This window comes from Salmo salar, chromosome ssa14, assembly GCF_905237065.1.
Source record: "Salmo salar chromosome ssa14, Ssal_v3.1, whole genome shotgun sequence".
NCBI classification, from domain to species: domain Eukaryota; kingdom Metazoa; phylum Chordata; class Actinopteri; order Salmoniformes; family Salmonidae; genus Salmo; species Salmo salar.
This window is the reverse complement of record NC_059455.1, coordinates 52,931,488-52,941,861: the sequence shown is the minus strand read 5'-3', so window position 1 is coordinate 52,941,861 and position 10,374 is coordinate 52,931,488. Positions and strand designations below refer to the sequence as shown.

The window sequence follows — 10,374 nt, the reverse complement described above, 5'->3', positions numbered from 1 at the left end:
CAAATGTGGTTTTTACTGACAATTGAGATGTACAAACTATGGCTTAAGGGGACGGACGTGCTACCTGTCCCAGACCTGCTGTTTTCAACTCTCTAGAGACAGCAGGAGCGGTAGAGATACTCTCAATGATCGGCTATGAAAAGCCAACTGACATTTACTCCTGAGGTGCTGACCTGTTGCACCCTCTACAACCACTGTGATTATTATTATCTGACCCTGCTGGTCATCTATGAACATTTGAACATCTTGGCCATGTTCTGTTATAATATCCACCCGGCACAGCCAGAAGAGGACTGGCCACCCCTCATAGCCTGGATCCTCTCTAGGTTTCTTCCTAGGTTCTGGCCTTTCTAGGGAGTTTTTCCTAGCCACCGTGCTTCTACACCTGCATTGCTTGCTGTTGGGGGTTTTAGGCTGGGTTTCTGTACAGCACTTTGAGATATCAGCTGATGTAAGAAGGGCTATATAAATACATTTAATTTGATTTGATTTGATTTGACAAGCGTCCTCTGGAATAATGCTCATGCTTGGATAATAATGACATAACCAACGTCTCTAGTCTAAATAGGGCTATAACAGAGCACACAGCATCATCCCATGGGATCCGTCAAGGCTACACACAGCAGAAATGTCACTGAAATATTCTAGCTCCTACACATCAACTTCCATATTCAAACAAAATAGTCATTTTATACAACGCAAATGTAGTCTTATTAGCAGGACTGCAATAATGAGATGGTGTACGTGTGTGCGCATCCGCTTCGGTGTGTTTTGGGAGTCGAGCAAGAATCGACTCCTTTCGACTCCAATCACAGGAGTCGGAGTTGGAGTCGACTCCAAAAAGTCCTGGAGTCGTGCACCTCCAGCAGTGGAAGCGTTGCTGAGGGAGGAAGAGGCAACATTGCCAACATCCCACAATGCAATACATCCCACAAGGGGTAAATCGCGCCTGCGTCCTGTGCGCTTCCTTTTTGGACCAACGTCTCCAGAACTACAATGGTGAGACGAAAATGTACCCTTCCTAATCCACACCCATCTAACGAGTCCAAAGCGAATGATGGAATAACAATTTATCTGATGGGCTGTTTATATAATTCGCCATTAGCTCCAAAAGTTATTGTAGATATTTTTTTTGAGAGCGAATAGCCAAAAATACATGCTTTTTTTGTGTTCGCATACCTGGTAGTCCATAGAAATGGCCGCCCGGTATGTGCATGTCACTCGGGTTTGCTCTGGCCGGTACCGAGTGCTTCAAATTGTGTCCCGTTACCCAAACTACTTACAGATATGTGTTAGTGGTTTTTGTAACGTTAATCTGCAGCACCCATAAACCATGCTTGGTTATTTCAATAGCTATTGTAGTTGCATTATTAACTATCTGTAAAAGCTAGTTACTTGTCACGGTGTGTCCTCGCCGGTGTAGACTGCAGTCATCAGTGCTAGCTAGGCTAATGCTAACTTATTATGGTTCTCTAAATGTTTCACAAATGTAACTTTAACTATTATCTCTCTCTCTAGTGTGGTTGTAGAGTTGACGTTAGTTATATCCGCCATGTTATCTATATGCCAACAAATCAAAGGTATAGTAAGCTGGCTAGTGTATGTTTTTAACTAGATTTGGGTTGTTTGCGTGCCAAGTTTGACCGTGTAATGTTTGAGAGGTCATTGCTTTCTTTGCTAGTTATTTATGGGGTTTTATTAACTGGGTAAAAAGCAGTTTGCACTGGGTGGAAAGGGATTGCATTCGTTTAGGGACCGAGCTGTCTCTTCGACATGCCTCTTTCAGGCTGATGGTGAAGTCTGCTCAAAACAAGACATGTAGGTTATCACTTCTATACCTGCATTGCTTGCTGTTTGGGGGGGTTTTAGGCTGGGTTTCTGTACAGCACTTTGAGATTTCAGCTGATCTAAGAAGGGCTTTCTAAATACATTTGATTTGATCACGTGGTGTAATGAGTAGAATTCAGTATTTTCACATGCAAAATTGATTGCTTTTGATTAAAATGCATTATTTGTTTTTCCAGTTTGAATGATGGCTCATGTTGCCTTGTTGACGACAACCCGAGCAGTGCAGATTGGTGTTGGATTTGAGTAGTGTGTTCCGGCTTGGCCTGGTAACGTGACAGGTCATAGGCTGGTTAAACCCGGCCATATATGACACTGCCAATGTTAGCGAAATGTTTGTTTTTCAGCGCTCCTGTTGAGGTTTTTGTCTATGTAATGGGAGGAGTGGTATTTCCTACCGTAAAGGCTAACAGTAAGATGGGGGTTGCTAGTTTGACTAGGTTGTGTGTTAATTTGGTGTATCCCTTTTCCTCAGGCCAAGCGCACCAAGAAGGTGGGGATCGTGGGTAAATACGGCACGCGTTACGGCGCGTCGCTCAGGAAGATGGTGAAGAAGATTGAGATCAGCCAGCACGCCAAGTACACCTGCTCCTTCTGTGGCAAGGTACAGTCCACACCTCTACCACATACAGCCAGTATACCTGCTCCTTCTGTGGCAAGGTACAGTCCACACCTCTACCACATACAGCCAGTATACCTGCTCCTTCTGTGGCAAGGTACAGTCCACACTTCTACCACATACAGCCAGTATACCTGCCCCTTCTGTGGCAAGGTACAGTCCACACCTCTACCACATACAGCCAGTATACCTGCTCTTTCTGTGGCAAGGTACAGTCCACACCTCTACCACATACAGCCAGTATACCTGCTCCTTCTGTGGTGAGGTACAGTCCACACCTCTACCACATACAGCCAGTATACCTGCTCCTTCTGTGGCAAGGTACAGTCCACACCTCTACCACATACAGCCAGTACACCTGCTCCTTCTGTGGCGAGGTACAGTCCACACCTCTACCACATACAGCCAGTATACCTGCTCTTTCTGTGGCGAGGTACAGTCCACACCTCTACCACATACAGCCAGTACACCTGCTCCTTCTGTGGCAAGGTACAGTCCACACCTCTACCACATACAGCCAGTATACCTGCTCCTTCTGTGGCAAGGTACAGTCCAGTCCACACCTCTACCACATACAGCCAGTATACCTGTTCCTTCTGTGGCAAGGTACGGTCCACACCTCTACCACATACAGCCAGTATACCTGCTCCTTCTGTGGCAAGGTACGGTCCACACCTCTACCACATACGTGTCAATCTAAGTAACATAATAAAACAATCCCCATGAAACTCTGTCAGTGTAAAATGGAGATGTAGGTTTCCTGTCTCTGTCGGCCTTCCACATCTGTGGTAAAAGGTGACGGCTAGAGCGCTGTTAGTCACACTGAGACAACCCAAATGTATTTATTTATTTACCATAAATCTTTAGCGTCCAACCGGTTTGGCCTACGTAGTAATATAACCACTATAGAAAGACGTTTCTCACCAACACTGTTCTATTTTGCTCTACGGCCCCACAAGTGTCCCAGGACTCGTCTGAAGGTAACCCGTACAAATTAATAGAAGTATGGAGGTAGATTTGGGCCCAAGAAATAAGGGCTTCAATATGTAAAAAAAAAAACAAATCCTGAGCTTTCTTAAATGTTATGTATAGGACACACTTCAAAACCTTATTCAATATTAATCCAATAGTTTTTTTTTTGCGGTTACATAAAGGAGTCCTACATTTGATTGAACGGCTGAATGATCCTTGGTATGACCGTTGTTGGATTCTGGGGTGAACTTTGAACATGGTTATACTGAGAAGTACAGGAACATTAATAACAGACGATCAGTGGAGCCATAATGACGCTTGGGAGGAGCTGAGTGCAGGGAGAACAACCGCATGTAGTAGTAGTATTAGTACTATTAGTGGTAGTACCACTAGTAGTGGTAGTACCGGTAGTAGTGGTACTGGTAGTAGTAGTGGTGGTGGTAGTACTGTTAGTATTAGTAGTACTATTAAGGAGAGAAACTGTTAAGGCTCAGATCACTTCGTTCCCTGCTTAGCAAGAAAGACGCGATGTTTAGAGATACGGAGGAGACTCCACCCAAAGTGGGGTCTGAATACCACCACGGGGGAAGCCGTGTCTGTCTGAATACAGCTGTGTCGACCCTTTGGGAAGAATTAAACTTGGCTAATGCTTTTCTAGTGTTTGTGAGTTATTTACTCTGAAAATTAAACCCTAACGCCACATAAACACCCCCAACGGCTTAGACTGATAGAGGTTAATAACAGTATTGAACTGATGTTACTAACAGTACTTGTGTTTCATCATCAGACTAAGATGAAGAGGAGGGCTGTTGGTATCTGGCACTGTGGGTCCTGCATGAAGACTGTTGCTGGAGGTGCCTGGACATACAAGTAAGTAGCTCTGTGTTTCTGGACTGTGGGTGGGGTGCCTTCTCCATCTATCCCCTGCTCTTATGGAAACAGGACGTTTCAGTACAACTTTACATTTTTTTACATTTCAGTCATTTTAGCAGACGCTCTTATCCAGAGCGACTTACAGTAGTGAATGCATACATTTCATTTCATGCATCCTTTTTTTTTTGTACCGTGGGAATCGAACCCACAATCCGGGCGTTGCAAACACCATGCTCTACCAACTGAGCCACAGGGAAGGCTACTTTATAAATGCGACAATTTGTTCTTTTGACATGGTATCTTTTTCTGTCGGTAAAATTATTTGTGAGAAAAGGCCGTTTGCCAAATGTTGATTTCATAACCATCATATCGACGTAAACTTGGAGTCACGCGACGATATGGTGTGTGGTCCTCCCACTACGACACGGGAAAGCAGGCAGTTTATTAGATGATATGGTGTGTGGTCCTCCCACTACGACACGGGAAAGCAGGCAGTTTATTAGATAATATGGTGTGTGGTCCTCCCACTACGACACGGGAAAGCAGGCAGTTTATTAGATGATATGGTGTGTGGTCCTCCCACTACGACACGGGAAAGCAGGCCGTTTATTAGATGATATGGTGTGTGGTCCTCCCACTACGACACGGGAAAGCAGGCAGTTTATTAGATGATATGGTGTGTGGTCCTCCCACTATGACATGGGAAAGCAGGCCGTTTATTAGATGATATGGTGTGTGGTCCTCCCACTACGACACGGGAAAGCAGGCAGTTTATTAGATGATATGGTGTGTGGTCCTCCCACTACGACACGGGAAAGCAGGCAGTTTATTAGATGATATGGTGTGTGGTCCTCCCACTACGACACGGGAAAGCAGGCAGTTTATTAGATGATATGGTGTGTGGTCCTCCCACTACGACACGGGAAAGCAGGCAGTTTATTAGATGATATGGTGTGTGGTCCTCCCACTACGACACGGGAAAGCAGGCAGTTTATTAGATGATATGGTGTGTGGTCCTCCCACTACGACACGGGAAAGCAGGCAGTTTATTAGATGATATGGTGTGTGGTCCTCGACACGGGAAAGCAGGCAGTTTATTAGATGATATGGTGTGTGGTCCTCCCACTACGACACGGGAAAGCAGGCAGTTTATTAGGCTACAGATGAATTAAGTTAAGATGAACTTCACAGGTGAAAGGTCATGAACTTAATGCTCCTTTTCCTTATTCTGGTAAAATGATGATCCATGCTTGACTGTCATTTGACAGATACAAATATTGAGTCTATCGATAATAATGTCATGTAGACTCGCCTACCTGCACTGTATCTGCCTGCTCTTGGCCGGAATAAGCTATTTTAACACAAGTTTTAGTAATAAAATAAAACCCCGCGATGGAAACACTTTAGATATTTATTCGGTACGTGTGCACTACGTCATCACATGCTGATTTTGCTCCACAACAAGTCTGATTGGTTCTTTATGTGGATTCTAGAATATGCGCATGTGAGGTGGTTTTTCCCTCCAGACTGGAATTAGCTGGTAGCATCTCTGGTATAGTGATGGTTTTTCCCTCCAGACTGGAATTAGCTGGTAGCATCTCTGGTATAGTGATGGTTCTTCCCTCCAGACTGGAATTAGCTGGTAGCATCTCTGGTATAGTGGTGGTTCTTCCCTCCAGACTGGAATTAGCTGGTAGCATCTCTGGTAGTGATGGGTCTTCCCTCCAGGCTGGAATTAGCTGGTAGCATCTCTGGTATGATCTGTCCTGTGTGGAAACACTGGTGTTACAGCATGGCTGGAACTAAAGCCTGCACCATCAGTATCAGAGTAATGCTACTTTCATTCATTGTTGGAGATGCCCATGTCTGAAAACATTCATCTTCAGAGTTGTAAATATATTGACAGCTTCATGTACCTTGACTTTTCCTTGTTCAGAGGGTTGAAACATTCGTCCTGTTTGCAATAAAGTAATACTGCAAAGAATTCAACTTTTTGCCCAGAATACAAAGTGCTCTGTTTGAGGCACTGAGTACCTCTCCATATTTACAAGCATTGTACTGGCTGCATCATGTTATGAGTATTCTTGTAATTTGAGTTTCAGGTTATAAACTAAGCACAGGCAAAATCCTAGAGGAAGAAGTCACCTTTCAGCAGGACAATGACCTAAAAGACAAGGTCAAATCTACACCGGTTGCTATTGGCAACTGGTTTACCAGGCGCAGGTTAAGCCTTATCCAGGACTAAAAGCACTTTAATGGAGATTCTTCATGTAAAGGGCTTCTTAGTTCAGGACTAGACTTAACCTGTATCTGGGGAAACAGAGTTTAGTATGTTTCCACTGTATGTGCTAAACCATTGTTCCGTCTCTGTAAGATATCATTGTTCCTCTGTTCCAGCACGACGTCTGCAGTCACAGTGAAGTCGGCCATCAGGAGACTGAAGGAGCTGAAAGACCAGTAGACTGTTATGTACAGTTTGACCTGGACGCTGTGTCGAACATCTACCACAATAAAAATCAGTCTGGAGCAGAACACCGGAGTCTATTTGTACTACTTGTGTTGCTGTTAGTACAGCCCTGTGTGTTGCGTGCCACCTTAGCTGAGTGTCTGAATGTTACTTGGCGCTGATGTTTAACTCCTACAGTCCCACTGTAAAGGCAGTGAGTTTTGGACTTCTAGACCCTTTTAAAAAATATTGTTTGAGCTCCAAACTTCTGGGTTATTCCATTGGTTTTCATTTTTTTTCTGTATGACTAACAAGCTCTTAAAAGCTATGAGATGCTGATCCAATCGAATGCAGTGGAACCATTACAGAAAAGAACGTGGTAAAACACTTTATTGTGAAGCTAAATTTCAGGGCTGGACATGCATATAAAAGAGTGATAAATTGATGGGGTCTGACTGATGGGTTACAGTGCATTTGGAAAGTATTCAGACCTCTTTAACACATTTTGTTACGTTAAAGCCTTATTTTAAAATGAATTAAATAGTTTTTCCCCCTCAATCGACACACTACCCCATAATGACAAAGAAAAGCTTTTAGACATTTTTTTAAATAAAAAGAAAACTGATCACCTTTTACATAAGTATTCAGACCCTTTACTCAGTTCTTTGTTGAAGCAGCTTTGGCAGCAATTACAGTCTTGGGTATGAACCTACAAGCTTGGCACACCTGTATTTGGGGAGTTCAGAATAAAATGTTATTGGTCACATGTGTTTAGCAGATGTTCCTAGCTCCAACCCTGCAGTAATATCTAGCTCCAACCCTGCAGTAATATCTAGCTCCAACCCTGCGGTAATATCTAGCTCCAACCCTGCGGTAATATCTAGCTCCGACCCTGCAGTAATATCTAGCTCCGACCCTGCAGTAATATCTAGCTCCGACCCTGCAGTAATATCTAGCTCCCGCCCTCTAGCTCCAACCCTGCAGTAATATCCACAAATCTAAGTAAAGCAATGGAATTGAGAACACTCCCAGAGCCCTCACCTCCTCCCTGTAGGTTGTCTCGTCGTTGGTAATCAGGCCTACTACTGTTGTCGTCTGCAAACTTGATGATTGAGTTGGAGGTGTGCATGGCCACGCAGTCATGGGGGAACAGTGAGTACAGGAGAGGGCTGAGAACGCACCCTTGTGGGGTCCCAGTGTTGAGGATCAGCGGGGTGGAGATGTTGTTTCCTACCTTCACCACCTGGGGGCGGCCCGTCAGAAAGTCCAGGGCCCAGTTGCACAGGGTGGGGTTCAGACCCAGGGTGTTGAATGCTGAGCTATAGGCAACGAACAGTGTTCTTACATTTTATTTAACCTTTATTTTAACTAGGAAAGTCAGTTAAGAACAAATTCTTATTTTCAAATTTCAAATTCTTTATTTGCTGGTTACTGGCCCAACGCTCTAACCACTAGGCTACCTGCTGGTTACTGGTCCAACGCTCTAACCACTAGGCTACCTGCTGGTTACTGGCCCAACCCTCTAACCGCTTGGCTACCTGCCGACCAAACAGGTATTCATCTAGTCCAGATAGGATAGGGCAGTGCGATGGCGATTGCAGTAAGCAAATTGAAGTGGGTCTAGGGTGTCAGGTAAGGTAGAGGTGATATGATCCTTGACTAGTCTCTCAAAGCACTTCATGATGACAGAAGTGAGTGCTACGGGAAAGCAGTCACTTAGTTCAGTTACCTTAGCTTTCTTGGGAACAGGAACAATGGTGGCCATCTTGAAGCATGTGGGGACAGCAGATTGGGATAGGGAGAGATTGAATATGTCAGTAAACACACCAGCCAGCTGGTCTGCGCATGCTCTGAGGACGCGGCTAGAGATGCCGTCTGGGCCGGCAGCCTTGCGAGGGTTAACATGCTTAAATGTCTTATGTCGGCTACTGAAGAGGAAAGCCCACAGTCCTTGGTAGCGAGCCGTATTACTGACTGACTGGTTCTCAGGGGTCTGATGTGACTGACTGACTGGTTCTCAGGGGTCTGATGTGCCTGACTGACTGGTTCTCAGGGGTCAGATGTGCCTGACTGACTGGTTCTCAGGGGTCAGATGTGACTGACTGACTGGTTCTCAGGGGTCTGATATTACTGACTGACTGGTGTGATCTGACTGACTGGTTCTCAGGGGTCTGATATTACTGACTGACTGGTGTGATCTGACTGACTGGTTCTCAGGGGGTCTGATGTTACTGACTGGTTCTCAGGGGTCTGATGTTACTGACTGACTGGTTCTCAGGGGTGTGATGTTACTGACTGACTGGTTCTCAGGGGTCTGATGTTACTGACTGACTGGTTCTCAGGGGTCTGTTACTGACTGGTTCTCAGGGGTCTGATGTGACTGACTGGTTCTCGGGTCTGATATTACTGACTGACTGGTGTGATCTGACTGACTGGTTCTCAGGGGTCTGATATTACTGACTGACTGGTTCTCAGGGGTGTGATGTCACTGACTGACTGGTTCTCAGGGGTCTGATCTGACTGACTGACTGGTGTGATGTCACTGACTGGTTCTCAGGGGTCTGATGTTACTGACTGACTGGTTCTCAGGGGTCATGTTACTGACTGGTTCTCAGGGGGTGTGATGTTACTGACTGACTGGTTCTCAGGGTGTGATGTTACTGACTGACTGGTTCTCAGGGGTCTGATGTGACTGACTGACTGGTGTGATGTGACTGACTGGTTCTCAGGGGTCTGATGTGACTGACTGGTTCTCAGGGGTCTGATGTTACTGACTGACTGGTTCTCAGGGGTCTGTTACTGACTGGTTCTCATGGGGTGTGATGTCCATAGAGGGTTGGAGTAAATGCTCAGCTATTTCTAGATTAATGTGCAACACATGCTGCTCTCAACCCTAGTCCAATGTGCTGGTTAGTTGCTGCTTACTTTTACATTTTAGTCATTTAGCAGACGCTCTTATCCAGAGCGACTTACAGTAGTGAATGCATACATTTCATTTTCATTTCATGCATTTAAAAAATATATATTTATAGTACTGGCCCCCCGTGGGAATCGAACCCACAACCCTGGTGTTGCTCACACCATGCTGGCGTTGCAAACACCATGCTCTACCAAATGAGCCACAGTTGCTTGGCTTGTGCTTATCTCAGTAGAGGCACAAGGAAAGCCTCGAGGCTGAACTGTAGGGAAGTTCATTATCACATCTTCTAGGATCTAGATAGTTTATGGGGTGTGTTGTAACTGAATTAGTGAAGGGTCGTTCTCTTGTAGGTGAACGTTAAAAGCCGTCTCGCATATCAGAAGAGCCGAATCTATTCATACAAATATTTTTTTTAATTAAGATATGAATAATCAAAAGATTTAAATGAATCGAATTAACTAATTCAAAGAACGAAAAAAGATATAAAATAATATAGGCCTAAATGCTCAAGACACACACATTTGTTCTGACTGTCTGCTCAGACTAACAGCCTCACCTGTTGTTCCTGTCAATCAGACACAACAGTATGAACCAAAGAAGCGTGAGGGAGGGCCGAGCCAACTCACTCACCGTCACACACTTAGCAGCCGAGGAGAGAGAGGAAGGACAGCTGTGAAAACAACAGCTGGAAAATGAGTC

At 44.8% G+C, this 10,374-nt stretch overlaps 1 protein-coding gene across 1 annotated transcript; it reads left to right on the top strand.

The window, feature by feature from the left end:
- Positions 1-980: 980 nt before the first annotated feature.
- Positions 981-7,355, top strand: rl37a (60S ribosomal protein L37a). The gene is made up of 4 exons (NM_001141609.1): positions 981-999; positions 2,321-2,449; positions 4,224-4,306; positions 6,707-7,355. The coding sequence occupies exons 1-4, from the start codon at positions 997-999 to the stop codon at positions 6,768-6,770; spliced, it is 279 nt and encodes a 92-aa protein (NP_001135081.1). The 5' UTR covers positions 981-996; the 3' UTR covers positions 6,771-7,355.
- Positions 7,356-10,374: the final 3,019 nt, after the last annotated feature.